The sequence below is a fragment of the Pelophylax lessonae genome (genome assembly GCF_965119305.1).
Source record: "Pelophylax lessonae genome assembly, chromosome: 8".
In the NCBI taxonomy this organism is placed as follows: Eukaryota; Metazoa; Chordata; class Amphibia; order Anura; family Ranidae; genus Pelophylax; species Pelophylax lessonae.
Window position 1 is genome coordinate 297,947,525 of NC_138775.1, and position 16,667 is coordinate 297,964,191.

A 16,667-nucleotide genomic window follows, 5' to 3' on the forward strand; every position below is an offset into this window, starting at 1 on the left:
TGTAAGGAACATTATTCCCACTGACCACCAATGTAAGGGACATTCTTCCCACTGATCACCAATGTAAGGAACATTCTTCCCACTGACCACCAATGTAAGGAACATTCTTCCCACTGACCACCAATGTAAGGAGCATTCTTCCCACTGACCACCAATGTAAGGGACATTCTTCCCACTGACCACCAATGTAAGGGACATTCTTTCCACTGACCACCAATGTAAGGAACATTCTTCCCACTGACCTCCAATGTAAGGGACATTCTTCCCACTGACCACCAATGTAAGGGACATTCTTCCCACCGACCACCAATGTAAGGAGCATTCTTCCCACTGACCACCAATGTAAGGGACATTCTTCCCACTGACCACCAATGTAAGGGACATTCTTCCCACTGATCACCAATGTAAGGAACATTCTTCCCACTGACCACCAACCAATGTAAGGAGCATTCTTCCCACTGACCACCAATGTAAGGGACATTCTTCCCACTGACCACCAATGTAAGGGACATTCTTCCCACTGACCACTAATTTAAGGGACATTCTTCCCACTGACCACCAATGTAAGGGACATTCTTCCCACTGACCACCAATGTAAGGGACATTCTTCCCACTGACCGCCAATGTAAGGGACATTCTTCCCACTGACCGCCAATGTAAGGGACTTTCTTCCCACTGTCCCCCAATGTAAGGGACTTTCTTCCCACTGACCACCAATGTAAGGGACATTCTTCCCACTGACCACTAATTTAAGGGACATTCTTCCCACTGTCCCACTGACCATCACACTAATTTATCATGAGTTCTAGATATGCTAATTTTTAACAGAGGGTTCCCTGGGACCAGAAAGGTATTTTAAGGGTTCATCTGTGTTGAAAAGGTTGTGAAAGGCTGACCTAGAGCAACCTCTCCCAAGCAAGGTTTTCCTGGAGGTTGCTAGGGGTAACTTAAGTAGTGAGCAATGCCAGATTGATCTCCCACCTACAATGATGATTAAGGGTAAATTTCCCACTGATATCCAATGCAGGGGGTCACTTTTGAACTCATTACTGCAAAGAGGCATTTTCCTGCTATCCACCAATGTAAAGGGAAATGTCTCTATTGGGAAATATCTCCATCTCTTTCCATTGCTAACGAGTGTAAGGGGAAAACTTTCCATTGATGACTAGGGTAAGGGGAAATATCTCCATCTCTTTCCATTGATGGCCAGTGTGAGGGGAAATATCGCCATCTCTTTCCATTCATGACTAGTGTAAGGGGAAATATCCCCATCTCTTTCCATTGATGACTAGGGTAAGGGGAAATATCTCCATCTCTTTTCATTCATGACTAATGTAAGGGGAAATATCTCCATCTCTTTCCATTGGTGACCAGTGTAAGGGGAAATATCTCCATCTCTTTCCATTGGTGACCAGTGTAAGGGGAAATATCTCCATCTCTTTCCATTGCTAATGAGTGTAAGGGGAAAACTTTCCATCTCTTTCCATTGCTAACGAGTACAAGGGGAAAACTTTCCATTGATGACTAGGGTAAGGGGAAATATCTCCATCTCTTTCCATTGATGACTAGGGTAAGGGGAAATATCTCCATCTCTTTCCATTGATGACTAGGGTAAGGGGAAATATCTCCATCTCTTTCCATTGATGATTAGGGTAAGGGGAAATATCTCCATCTCTTTCCATTGATGATTAGGGTAAGGGGAAATATCTCCATCTCTTTCTATCGGTGACTAGTGTAAGGGAAAATATCGCCATCTCTTTTCATTGGTGACTAGGGTAAGGATAAATATCTCCATCTCTTTCTATCGGTGACTAGTGTAAGGGAAAATATCTCCATCTCTTTCCATTGATGACTAGTTTAAGGGAAAATATCGCCATCTCTTTTCATTGGTGACTAGAGTAAGGATAAATATCTCTATCTCTTTCCATTTATGACTAGTGTAAGGGGAAAAATATCCTTCTCTTTCCATTGGTGACTAGGGTAAGGGGAAATATCACCATCTCTTTCTATTCATGACTAGTGTAAGGGGAAATATCTCAATCTCTTTTCATTTATGACCAGTGTAAGGGGAAACTATCTTCATCTCTTTCCATTGATGACCAGTGTAAGGGGAAATATCGCCATCTCTTTTCATTCATGACTAGTGCAGGGGAAAATATCTCCATCTCTTTCCATTGATGACCAGTGTAAGGGGAAATATCTCCATCTCTTTCCATTAATGACTAGTGTAAGAGGAAATATCTCCATCTCTTTGCATTGATGACTAACGTAAGGGGAAATATCTCCATCTCTTTCCATTGATGACTAATGTAAGGGGAAATATCTCCATCTCTTTCCATTGATGGCCAGTGTAAGGGGAAATATCTCCATCTCTTTCCATTAATGACTAGTGTAAGAGGAAATATCTCCATCTCTTTGCATTGATGACTAACGTAAGGGGAAATATCTCCAGCTCTTTCCATTGATGACTAGCATATAGGGAAACATCTCAATCTCTTTCCAATAATGACTAGTGTAAGGGGAAATATCTCCAGATCTTTCCATTGATGACTAGTGTAAGGGGACACTACAATTTTCACAGTCGGATTCTTTTTTGCCCATTATTATTTATTTATTCTCATGAAATTTGTTGACCTATAGATTATTCTTTATTCTTTTATTTAAAAATTTCAAAAGCCTTCTGATGACACTACTTTACAAGGAAATATAGATACAATTTTTAGTAGGGTTCTCTAAAACATTAAAATTATTTCATGGGTTCTTCCAGAGCAAAAAGGTTGAGTATTTGACACCCATGGCCGAATATTTTTTTAACGCCGTCCTCTTTTACAACAACATTTTCAGTAATAATCCTAAAATTATTACAAATAACGAAAAAAGACACACATTGGGTTAAAATCATGGTATCCCCCATCATTAGTAATCAATGTAGAAGTAACCGCTTACATTGGTGGTCAGTAGTAAATTGCCCCATTGCATTCATGACCAATAAGGAGAGAGATCTGTTAGCCATTTCAAACTACTCAAAGATCCCCCCAGCAAGCTGAGAAGGAACCCTAGGGTTCCTCAATGGAACCTTGAATGAGAAAGGTCACTCTACATGGCACACCCTTGTAAAAAGCAAATCTCGTACTGAGGAAAGTCAGCAAGCCCCCAGATCTGGACACTAAGCTTCACCGGGTCATCTATGATATAACTAAATCTCTAGGGTTCCACCAAACCTTGAATGAGAAAGGTCGCTCTACATGGTACACCAAGGTCATTCAAAAGCAGATCTCATACTGAGAACCGAAGGCTGACAGAGGAAGGTCAACAAAGCCCAATGTTTACCTTCATCTCCAGACCCCCCAGATCTGGATACTAACCATCACCGGGTCACCATCACCGGGTCACCATCACCGGGTCACCATCACTGGGTCACCATCAATGGGTCACCATCACCGGGTCATCTATGAGATGACTACACATCAGAATATTTGTCTAGGAGTGACATAGGGCAACCAAGGTTGTCAGATGTGACCTTCATTGATGAGTTCTACAGCAAAACCATGACAGATTGGCACTGAGGATGACCAACCATGCTGATATAGTCATGTCTGACAACATGGTTCAAGAATTATTAGTAAATTCCATCTGAAGCCCTGAGATACACCAACACTATTTCTAAACATTGTGTGCAGGGGGTTCACATGTTGTCCTCATGTCTGTCTGTGTTTCCATGCTCAATCAATAAAGTTATTGTACAGAGTATTCTGATCAAATTTGCTTGTGAGTGCAGTGTGAAGGGAAATTGCATTAGAGTGTAAGCTCCTCTGGTACAGAGACTGATGTGACTGGGGGGGGGGGGGGGGAGAGGGGACATTAGAATGTAAGCTCCTCTGGTACAGAGACTGATGTGATTGGCTCAGTGATCTCTGTACAGCGCTGCGGTATATGTCAGAGCTATGTAAATGTATAATAATAATAGTGTGTGACTGTGGGGGAGGGGACATTAGAGTGTAAGCTCCTCCGGTGCATATGATGTATAAAGCATGCTCTCTCTGTCCCATAGAGATATAATAAATGTATTTCTTATGCTGTAATCACATATTTATAATAAAATAATGAACAGGTTTGTACTTCCGATAAAATATAAAGAAGTGTGATTTATTGAGCACTATAAAAGATAAGAGGAATTATCAGGTAACACGTCAGTGTCCGTCCCCATCCAGTCCTCATCCAGTCCTCATCCAGTCCCCATCCAGTCCTCATCCAGTCCCCATCCAGTCCTCATCCAGTCCCCATCCAGTCCTCATCCAGTCCCCATCCAGTCCTCATCCAGTCCTCATCCAGTCCCCATCCAGTCCTCATCCAGTCCTCATCCAGTCCCCATCCAGTCCTCATCCAGTCCCCATCCAGTCCCCATCCAGTCCCCATCCAGTCCTCATCCAGTCCCCATCCAGTCCTCATCCAGTCCTCATCCAGTCCCCATCCAGTCCTCATCCAGTCCTCATCCAGTCCCCATCCAGTCCTCATCCAGTCCCCATCCAGTCCCCATCCAGTCCCCATCCAGTCCTCATCCAGTCCTCATCCAGTCCCCATCCAGTCCTCATCCAGTCCTCATCCAGTCCTCATCCAGTCCCCATCCAGTCCTCATCCAGTCCCCATCCAGTCCTCATCCAGTCCTCATCCAGTCCCCATCCAGTCCCCATCCAGTCCTCATCCAGTCCTCATCCAGTCCCCATCCAGTCCTCATCCAGTCCTCATCCAGTCCCCATCCAGTCCTCATCCAGTCCCCATCCAGTCCTCATCCAGTCCTCATCCAGTCCTCATCCAGTCCCCATCCAGTCCTCATCCAGTCCCCATCCAGTCCTCATCCAGTCCTCATCCAGTCCCCATCCAGTCCCCATCCAGTCCTCATCCAGTCCCCATCCAGTCCTCATCCAGTCCCCATCCAGTCCCCATCCAGTCCTCATCCAGTCCCCATCCAGTCCTCATCCAGTCCTCATCCAGTCCCCATCCAGTCCTCATCCAGTCCTCATCCAGTCCTCATCCAGTCCCCATCCAGTCCTCATCCAGTCCTCATCCAGTCCCCATCCAGTCCTCATCCAGTCCCCATCCAGTCCTCATCCAGTCCTCATCCAGTCCTCATCCAGTCCCCATCCAGTCCTCATCCAGTCCCCATCCAGTCCTCATCCAGTCCTCATCCAGTCCCCATCCAGTCCCCATCCAGTCCTCATCCAGTCCCCATCCAGTCCTCATCCAGTCCCCATCCAGTCCCCATCCAGTCCTCATCCAGTCCCCATCCAGTCCTCATCCAGTCCTCATCCAGTCCCCATCCAGTCCTCATCCAGTCCTCATCCAGTCCTCATCCAGTCCCCATCCAGTCCTCATCCAGTCCTCATCCAGTCCTCATCCAGTCCCCATCCAGTCCCCATCCAGTCCTCATCCAGTCCCCATCCAGTCCTCATCCAGTCCTCATCCAGTCCTCATCCAGTCCCCATCCAGTCCTCATCCAGTCCTCATCCAGTCCTCATCCAGTCCCCATCCAGTCCCCATCCAGTCCTCATCCAGTCCCCATCCAGTCCTCATCCAGTCCTCATCCAGTCCTCATCCAGTCCCGTGTTCATAGTATCCAACTACAATCAGCTGCAGGACATTCCCTGCATGGAAATTTCCATCCACAGACATGGCCTCCACATCACACAAAACATGAAAAATTCTGTGACTCCGGAGAATTTCCAACACCTGCAAGCAGCTGAGTAAAGGATGAGGAAAACATAAAAAAATGGGGGAGGGGGCGGGAGCAGAGGATGAGGATAACACTAATAAATGGGGGAGGGGGAGCAGAGGATGAGGATAACATTAATAAACAGGGGAGGAGGAGCAGAGGATGAGGATAACACTAATAAATGGGGGGAGGGGGAGCAGAGGATAAGGATAACAATAATGAACAGGGGAGCAGAGGATGAGGAGGATGAAGATAACACTAATAAACAGGGGAGGGGGCAGAGGATGAGGATAACACTAATATTGGGGGGGGGGGGCAGAGGATGAGGATAACACTAATAAACAGGGGGGGGCAGAGGATGAGGATAACACTAATAAACAGGGGAGGGGGGCAGAGGATGAGGATAACACTAATATTCAGGGGAGGGGGGCAGAGGATGAGGATAACACTAATATTGGGGGGGGGGCAGAGGATGAGGATAACACTAATAAACAGGGGAGGGGGGCAGAGGATGAGGATAACACTAATATTCAGGGGAGGGGGGCAGAGGATGAGGATAACACTAATATTGGGGGGGGGGCAGAGGATGAGGATAACACTAATATTCAGGGGAGGGGGGCAGAGGATGAGGATAACACTAATATTGGGGGGGGGCAGAGGATGAGGATAACACTAATATTGGGGGGGGGCAGAGGATGAGGATAACACTAATATTCAAGGGAGGGGGGCAGAGGATGAGGATAACACTAATATTCAGGGGAGGGGGAGAAGAGGATGAGGATAACACTAATATTCGGGGGGGGGAGGGGGAGAAGAGGATGAGGATAACACTAATATTCGGGGGGGAGGGGGAGAAGAGGATGAGGATAACACTAATATTCGGGGGGGGGAGAAGAGGATGAGGATAACACTAATATTCGGGGGGAGGGGGAGAAGAGGATGAGGATAACACTAATATTCGGGGGGAGGGGGAGAAGAGGATGAGGATAACACTAATATTCGGGGGGGGGAGGGGGAGAAGAGGATGAGGATAACACTAATATTCGGGGGGGGGGGGGAGGGGGAGAAGAGGATGAGGATAACACTAATATTCGGGGGGGGGGGGAGAAGAGGATGAGGATAACACTAATAAGCACAGAAGGCTTTTATGAGAAATTTAAAGTAATGATAATAAGAAAATAAATGAATACAAATGTAACAATTCTAAGGATTCTAAATAACACTTCACAAGAGTTTCACCACTGACAACGTTTTAAACAACGGAAAGAATTGGAAGATTTATTGGGGATTTACTAAAGGAGTGAAAACTTTTCACTCATCAAACCCAATATTCTCTTTGTAAAATGAACATTCGCTGAGCTTGGTGAAAACGGTGAAGCTGCGTCCCTTCAATCATCCAATCAGGTGCAAGAAAAAAAAAAAAAAAAAAACCTTTAAAGTTTTAAAAATATTGGAAATTAAAGTTTTAAAGTTAAAAGAAAGTGAAGCGTTCAGTAGATGATAACTTTGTCTCAGTCACGCCAATCAACCCTCAGAGACGCCATTGGCCGCCTGGCAACATCAGACCTTTCTTGCTGATACATTGTATAAAAATTATAGATAGGTACAGACAGAATGATACATTGTATAAAAGTGATAGATAGGTACAGACGGAATGATACATTGTATAAAAGTAATGGATAGGTACAGACAGAATGATACATTGTATAAAAGTGATGGATATATACAGATGGAGTGATACATTGTATAAAAGTGATAGATATGTACAGACAGAATGATACATTGTATAAAAGTGATGGATAGGTACAGACGGAATGATACATTGTATAAAAGTAATGGATAGGTACAGACAGAATGATACATTGTATAAAAGTGATGGATATGTACAGATGGAGTGATACATTGTATAAAAGTGATGGATATGTAAAGACAGAGTGATACATTGTATAAAAGTGATGGATATGTACAGACAGAATGATACATTGTATAAAAGTGATGGATATGTACAGATGGAGTGATACATTGTATAAAAGTGATGGATATGTAAAGACGGAGTGATACATTGTATAAAAGTGATGGATATGTACAGATGGAGTGATACATTGTATAAAAGTGATGGATATGTAAAGACGGAGTGATACATTGTATAAAAGTGATGGATATGTAAAGACAGAGTGATACATTGTATAAAAGTGATAGATAAATACAGACAGAATGACACATTGTATAAAAGTGATGGCTATGTACAGATGGAGTGATACATTGTATAAAAGTGATGGATATGTAAAGACGGAGTGATACATTGTATAAAAGTGATGGATATGTACAGACGGAATGATACATTGTATAAAAGTGACGGATACGTACAGAAAGAATGATACATTGTATAAAAATAATAGATACATGCTGACGGAACGATACATTGATGTGAAATGTTACCTACCCCGCGCAGCCCCATCGCCGCTCTCTTCCGGGTGACTGAGCCGCTATCTCTCGGCCAGCTAATCCGAGTCGCTCGGACAGCGGAGACGGCGTTTCGGTGCGCTTGGCGTGAGCCCGGCTACTGAAGTGGCCTCCCTAGGATTGGAAGCGAAGACACTGAGCGTTTCAGGGGCGGAAGAGGGAGGAAAGAAGAAAAAGAGGGGGGAAAGTTACTGGTTCCCGATATAAATCCGAGCGGAGACAATGGCGCTCTGCGGAAGTGTACGTTATGTGAAAGACGCACACATCGTTTATCTGCCACCCTGACAAGCTTTTCAATCTGCCTGAAACGTATTAAGTCTCTGGCACAGCCATAAAATATGCAGAGGAGGGAATCGGCACCCACTCTGCCCCATCCACACTCTGCCTCTGCTTTCTATTCAGTCCTTGTTGCCGTGAAAGGCACAGAAGCTCCAAAGCCCCCCACTTTCAGAGCCGCACAAAGGAAGGGAACTTATGACCTTTCCTTTTTGGTATCTCAACTAACTTGGAAGACGACAAAACATTTAAAGCCAGGAGAGGGGGGTGGGCAGAGGAAACGATTATTCTGCACATGAAACATTTCTAAAAACAGAGGAACCCCCCAAGCCCCCCCCCCCCCTCCGACCCTTCTTTTGTCCGCCCTCCAGCCTTTATTTTATCATCTGTCCTGCCACCCGTATCTTGCCATCTTCCCCCCGGGCCCAGCATTTACATGTTGAGGAAGGGTAGGAAACAAGTGGACCCCTTTGCGGGCTCCCTCCCTGCAGAAAGGTATAATAAGTCAATAGAGATTGAAATAATTCCAGAGGGGATCTATACAATCTCCCCGGGGAACTGGCACAATGGGCCATTGACACAAAGGCCAGTCACTCTATGTGTCCTTGTACAGATCAGTCTAACTTTCCGCCTCCCCCGCCATCGCTGTGCACTGAATTTTGTTGGGTGTACTCAGGGCCGCTGATAAGGCAGTACAACCAGTCCTGTTGTACTGGGCCCAGGCCCCATTACCTAAACAGGGGGGCCCAGGGTAGCTTTATTCTTCATTTCTGCCTAAATAAATTAATGGATTTTACTAGACCACATCGCCGGTCCTACTCGCTTACCAGGGTTCAATTTGCATTTAATTCCAAAAAACAGCATCTCTCCTGCGCTCAAGTGGTATGTGGGAATGTGAATGTTCTAGGTGTTTTTTTAGGCACAGATAAGGTGGTCTTGCTGCCCCCCCTCAGGACCAAGGGTATCCAAAAAACACTGTAAGACAATAACAAGAGAAGGGCGCAGCGACCTTGTGCATTACCACTAAAAGGTTTATTAAAATCAAAATGGGTAGCGTACAATATACTCACAAACATAGGATATATACAAGCATGTAGGAAATGGGAACCACTCACCTCCAGAACACTTCTCTACTGCTGGATAGTGTGATGGCGTCCACAAAGACCTGATATGGCTTACACGTTTCGAGGGAGAACCCTCTTCCTCAGAGACAAGAGGCTCTGAGGAAGAGGGTTCTCCCTCGAAATACGTAAGCCATACCAGGTCTTTGTGGATGCCAAGAGGCTCTGAGGAAGAGGGTTCTCCCTCAAAATACGTAAGCCATACCAGGTCTTTGTGGACGCCAAGAGGCTCTGAGGAAGAGGGTTTTCCCTCGAAATACGTAAGCCATACCAGGTCTTTGTGGACGCCAAGAGGCTCTGAGGAAGAGGGTTCTCCCTCGAAATACGTAAGCCATACCAGGTCTTTGTGGACGCCAAGAGGCTCTGAGGAAGAGGGTTCTCCCTCGAAATACGTAAGCCATACCAGGTCTTTGTGGACGCCAAGAGGCTCTGAGGAAGAGGGTTCTCCCTCGAAATACGTAAGACATACCAGGTCTTTGTGGATGCCAAGAGGCTCTGAGGAAGAGGGTTCTCCCTCTAAAAAGTAAGCCATACCAGGTCTTTATGGACGCCAAGAGGGCTCTGAGGAAGAGGGTTCTCCCTCTAAATACGTAAGCCATACCAGGTCTTTGTGGACGCCAAGAGGCTCTGAGGAAGAGGGTTCTCCCTCGAAATACGTGAGCCATACCAGGTCTTTGTGGACACCAAGAGGCTCTGAGGAAGAGGGTTCTCCCTTGAAATACGTAAGCCATACCAGGTCTTTGCGGACGCCAAGAGGCTCTGAGGAAGAGGGTTCTCCCTCGAAATACGTAAGCCATACCAGGTCTTTGTGGACGCCAAGAGGCTCTGAGGAAGAGGGTTCTCCCTTGAAATGCATAAGCCATACCAGGTCTTTGTGGACGCCAAGAGGCTCTGAGGAAGAGGGTTCTCCCTTGCAATACGTAAGCCATACCAGGTCTTTGTGGACGCCAAGATGTTCTGAGGAAGAGGGTTCTCCCTCGAAATGTGTAAGCCATACCAGGTCTTTGTGGACGCCAAGCGGCTCTGAGGAAGAGGGTTCTCCCTTGCAATACGTAAGCCATACCAGGTCTTTGTGGACGCCAAGATGTTCTGAGGAAGAGGGTTCTCCCTCGAAATGTGTAAGCCATACCAGGTCTTTGTGGACGCCAAGAAGCTCTGAGGAAGAGGGTTCTCCCTCGAAATGTGTAAGCCATACCAGGTCATTGTGGACGCCATCACGCTATCCAGCAGTAGAAAAGTGTTCTGGAGGCGAGTGGTTCCCATTTCCTACATGCTTGTACATATCCTATGTTTGTGAGTATATTGCACGCTACCCTTCTTTGATTTTAATAAACATTTAAGTGGTAATGCACAAAGTCAGTGCGCCCTTCTCTTGTTATTGTCTTAATTTGCATTTCCCTGGGCCCCATCAGTTCAACAGAGGGGCCCGGGAGGTGGGAGCTGAGGAGGGACTTTTTTTTTTCATTTTTGAGGCATAGGTAGTAAGTGCCGCTGTTTCACTGCACCCCGGGTGGGGGGAGGCGGTGTTGGATGGGGGACCAGTCAAGAAGGCCCCCGTGATTTCTAACAGTGGCCCTGGGTGTGTGACATGTTGGAACAAACGTCCCACCAGGGGAGCTTCTTCCTCTGACGGATATGGAGGACGATGGCTGTGAAGGAATGCAGGGGACAACTTTGACCATAATGTACGTTCAGAAAAGAAAAGAGGGACCTAATTCCTACCAGGAATGTTGTCCGCCATGTTTGAAAGGCGTTGGATGGGGGGCCTGTCAAGAAGGCCCCCATGATTTCTAACAGCGGCCCTGGGTGCGTGACGTGTGTGACATGTCGGAACAAAAGTCCCACCAAGGGAGCTTCTTCCTCTAACAGATATGGAGGACGATGGCTGTGAAGGAATGCAGGGGAAAACTTTGACCATAATGTATGTTCAGAAAAGGAAAGAGGGACCTAATTCCTCCAAGGAATGTTGTCCGCCATGTTTGAAAGCCATTCCCAGCATATACGTTTCTGTAGGGTGGTGTGGGAAGATGACAGGCCACAGTTCAGATAATATCAACGGGTTGGTTCTTCAGGTCTAGAAATGTTAAATTCTTGAAGACGTCTTGCTACATAATTACATAGTTAGTCTGGTTGAAAAAAGACACAAGTCCATCCAGTTTACCCAATAGAAGGGGGAAAGAAATGTATACAGACCTATATACACAATCCTTTACCTACAGTTGATCCAGAGGAATGCAAAACCCCCCAATAAAGCATGATCCAATTTGCACTGGTGAAGCTGCAGATGAACACTGATCAGGCTGCATTGATGGGCAATGGGGTGGCTGCATTGATGGGCAATGGTGAGGCTGCAGATAGGCACTGATCAGGTTGCATTGATGGGCACTGGTGAGGCTGCAGATGGGCACTGATCAGGCTGCAGTGATGGGCAATGGTGAGGCTGCATTGATGGGCACTGATCAGGCTGAAATAATGGGCAATAGTGAGGCTGCAATCATGGGAAATAATGAGGCTGCAGATGGGCCTTGATCAGGCTGCAATGATGGGCAATGGTGAGGCTGCAGATGGGCACTGATCAGGCTGCATTGATGGGCAATGGTGAGGCTGCATTGATGGGCACTGTTGAAGCTGCAGATGGGCACTGATCAGGCTGCATTGATGGGCACTAGTGAAGCTGCAGATGGGCACTGATCAGGCTGCATTGATGGACAATGGTGAGGCTGCATTGATGGGCATTGGTGAAGCTGCAGATGGGCACTGACTAGGCTGTATTGATGAGCAACGGTGAGGCTGCATTGATGGGAACTAGTGAAGCTGCAGATGGGCACTGATCAGGCTGCATTGATGGACAATGGTGAGGCTGCATTGATGGGCACTGGTGAAGCTGCAGATGGGCACTGACTAGGCTGTATTGATGGGCAATGGTGAGGCTGCATTGATGGGCAATGTTGAAGCTGCAGATGGGCACTGATCAGGCTGCATTGATGGGCACTAGTGAAGCTGCAGATGGGCACTGATCAGGCTGCATTGATGGGCAATGGTGTGGCTGCATTGATGGGCAATGTTGAAGCTGCAGATGGGCACTGATCAGGCTGCATTGATGGGCACTAGTGAAGCTGCAGATGGGCACTGACTAGGCTGTATTGATGGACAATGGTGAGGCTGCATTGATGGGCAATGTTAAAGCTGCAGATGGGCACTGATCAGGCTGCATTGATGAGCACTAGTGAAGCTGCAGATGGGCACTGATCAGGCTGCATTGATGGGCAATGGTGTGGCTGCATTGATGGGCAATGTTGAAGCTGCAGATGGGCACTGATCAGGCTGCATTGATGAGCACTAGTGAAGCTGCAGATGGGCACTGATCAGGCTGCATTGATGGACAATGGTGAGGCTGCATTGATGGGCACTGGTGAAGCTGCAGATGGGCACTGACTAGTCTGTATTGATGGGCAATGGTGAGGCTGCATTGATGGGCACTGGTGAGCCTGCAGATGGGCACTGATCAGGCTGCATTGATGGGCACTGGTGAGGCTGCAGATGGGCACTGATCAGGCTGCATTGATGGGCACTGATCAGGCTGCATTATTGGAGACTGACCCTTATTTTGCTTCAAAGTTCTTTATTTAAAATTTTAGTTTTTTCCCTGAAACTTCCCTCTTAAAATGAAGGTGTGTTTTATACGCCTGTGAGTGTTATACACCGATAAATACGGTAATTTGCTGTACCGGTCACATGTTGTCATTCAATAATGACAGATCTTCTAGATTTTTACATGTTGGTCCAAAGCTACAATGTAGCCCCTTCCATCGTTTCTTTTATTTATTTATCAGACTATTTATTATATAAAGAAAAGAAGACTAATGAGGACAAAAAACTGTAATCAGCTGCCCGTGGCGCTGGGATTTCTTCCGTTCTGTGACAGATAAAGCTCGGTTTGATTGCTTTGGGCTGTAGCCTCAGTTTAGTTCCAGCATTTGGAGTCCGGCCGCGATGTGTAAAGTGTAGAAACCCCCAGCAGCCATTGCTGACCGACCTTCTCTGATATAAATTCAGGAAACTTAGACCTGATTGGTGGGGAAGTTACTGAAGTTTGGGATTCATGGCCGCGCCGCCTTGGAGCAGGACAGCTATAAAGTCGCTGTTTTAAGGTTAGCCACTTTAGCCCTGGAAGATTTACCCCCCTTCATGACCAGGCCATTTTTTTGCAATACCGCACTGCGTTACTTTAACTGACAATTGCACGGTTGTGCGACGATGTACCCAAATAAAATTGATGAGTTTTTTTTCCCCACCAATAGAGCTTGGTGGTATTTGATCACCTGTGTGATTTTTATTTGTTGTGCTATAAACAAAAAAAGTGCGACAATTTTGAAAAAAAAAAAAAAAAAACAATATTTTTTTACTTTATGCTATAAAACATCCAATAAAAAATGTAAAAAATCTAATTTCTTTACCAGTTTAGGCCAATATGTATTCTGCTACGTCTTTGGTAAAACAAAAATTCCAATAAGCATATATTGATTGGTTTGCGCAAAAGTTATCGCGTCTACAAACTAGGGAATATTTTATAAAATTTTTAATTAATTATTTTTCACTAGTAATGGCGGCGATCAGCGATTTTTAGAGGGACTGCGACATTGCAGCAGACAAATTGGGCACCTAACTGACACTTTTTTGGGGACCAGTCATTGGCAGCTGGTGCTCATTATTTTGAGAACCGCCAAAACCCCCCCCCCTCCCTCGCGGGTGATGGACGGGAAGGCGGCCTTACCTTGGAGATGAGGAGGGGTAGGGCTGCTGCTCCTTGCTCCAGCCAAGGGAAGAGCCAGGACTTCTCCTCCCAGCCCAACAGAAAGTGGGTTCTGATTGGCTGAGAGTCCTAAGACTCCCTGGCCAATCTGGTCTCTGGACCTGCTTCCTGATTGGCCGGGAGGAGAATCAGTGTGACAATAGCGAATTGTAACACAACTGGGTGGGCTCAGGGAGCAGTGCTCTGCGTCCAGAGCCCACCCTTTTTTTAAGTCAATTAGAGCCTCAGGCTCTAATCATGTGCTCCAAAAAAAAAAAAAAAACATTGGAATGCATACGTCTGGCACCCTGCATGGAGATTAGGGGCCGGGCGCTTAGATTAGGGGGGCAGCGCCCCTGAGCCTATTTATGGACGGGCTGCCACTGGGACCAGTGACACTAATACAGTGATCAGTGCTAAAAATATGCACTGTCACTGTACTAATGACACTGGCAGGGAAACAGGTTAACGTCAGGGGCAATCAAAGGGTTAAATGTGTGCCTAGGGAGTGCTTTCTAACTGTGGGGGAGGCGCTCTGACTGGGGGGGGGGGAAGAAAGAGAATCGTGTTCCTGCTTAGCAGGAACACCAGATCTCTATCTTCTCCCCTGTCAGAAAAGCGATCTGCCTTTCTCAGGAACGATCGTGGGTGGCCGAGCGAGAGCAATAATTCTAGAAAAAGACCTCCTCTGTAACTCTAAGCTGTTAACCGTTAAAAATTTGTAAAGCGTCGCCTATGGAGATTTTTAAGTACTGTAGTCTGTCGCCATTTCAAAAGCCTGCGCAATTTTAAACCCTAACATTTTAGGTATCTATTTACTTGGCGTGACATCATCTTTCACTGGGCTAACTCTACTGGTTATCTTTTTTTTTTTTAATTCAGTGAAGTGTATTTTTTCCCAAAAAATTGTCTTTGAAAAGACCGCTGTGCAAATACTGCGCGACAAAATATTACAACCACCGCCATTTTATTCTCCAGAGTCTTTGCTAAAAAACAAACATATATATATAATGTTTGGGGGTTCTAAGTAATTTTCTAGCAAAAAATACAGATTTTTAACTTGTAAACAACAAGTGTCAGAAATCGGACAGAAATAGAAATTTTGTGTCGGCTCAGATAAACTGTTACTGTAGCTTTCTGACTATTTTTAGTATATGAAAAATTATATGTAATGGAAGAATTTTTTTAAATGATTGTGCTGAGGTTTATGCTTGTCTTTGAGACTCTTACTTGTGGCGCAGCAATCTAAGCATATTTTATGGGTAGAAGAATGCCCTTTTAAGGCCCCCCTCACTGTTTAATGCAATTTGGCCACACCCACTGTTGCCGCATTACTACTCTCCTTGGCAGTGGCGGCCCGTCCATTGGGGGAGCAGGGGCGCCGCCCCCCCCCCCCCCATCCATGCATCCGGCCCCCTAATCTACATGCAGGGCGCTGGATGCATGGATTCCAATGTTTTTTTTTTTTTAAGCACATGATTAGAGCCAGAGGCTCTAATAGGCTTCAAAAAAGGGTGCACTGCGCCCCGAGCCCACCCGGTTGTGTGACAATAGGAAATGAATATTCGCTATTGTCACACGGATTCTCCTCCTGGCCAATCAGGAAGCGGGTCCCATTTCCTGATTGGCTGAGAGAGGAAGCCATGCCATTGGCCAAGGAGGAGGGAGGAGACGCAGGAGACTGAGGGGGAAGCCGCCACCGCTGCCACTGCCTACCCACATGTTCAGGCTGAGTGAGCCGGTGTGTGGGCTGGTGTGGTCCGGGGGTGGGGGGGTATGGTGTGCAGGCTGGTGTGGTCCGGGGGGGTATGGTGTGTGGGCTGGTGTGGTCCGTTTGCCATCCCCCCCCCCCCCCCGGCTCATGGAGCACCAGCTTCCACTGCTCCCTGGGAGAACCAAAGGTGTCCCAGGTCTTGTACAATCCTATAGTGTATACTGGAAAAACAAAAAGTGTTCAGTTTTGGCATGCAGAGAAGGTGGCAACCCTGCAAGCTGAACTGCGCATGCATGGCTCAGTTTACATGCTGGGGAAGACAGCACTTTGTGGCACTTTAGTTCAGCTTTAGGCTATGTTGCGGTGATGTATATAAGCTGTATACATTGAAATTATACATTTACCTTTGCTGGTTATATATACAGGTTTTGCAATGCTGCCCCAACTGAAAACATCAGACCAATGACATGAAATAGTTCCAATCAGAAGTCATGTGATCCGGACTGCCAAGGCCTTAAGTCACATGACAATGTTCGAGATCGCTCAGAATAATAAAGTGAGTTGGCAATATTCGATTGATTGATGTGGTGT

At 46.2% G+C, this 16,667-nt stretch overlaps 1 protein-coding gene across 2 annotated transcripts in view; it reads right to left on the reverse strand.

Annotated features, from left to right (window-relative positions):
- SLC6A9 (solute carrier family 6 member 9) overlaps positions 1-16,667 on the reverse strand; it is a 161,360-nt gene that overhangs the window by 104,436 nt on the left and 40,257 nt on the right. Inside the window, exon 1 of one of the 2 annotated variants that reach the window (XM_082265261.1) lies at positions 8,154-8,568. The exons of the other annotated variant lie outside the window; for it this stretch is intronic. Coding sequence (XP_082121387.1) covers positions 8,154-8,168 — 15 coding nt within the window. The 5' untranslated portion in view covers positions 8,169-8,568. Of the gene's footprint in view, positions 1-8,153; positions 8,569-16,667 lie in introns of those variants that run through there. 2 annotated transcript variants of the gene reach the window in all.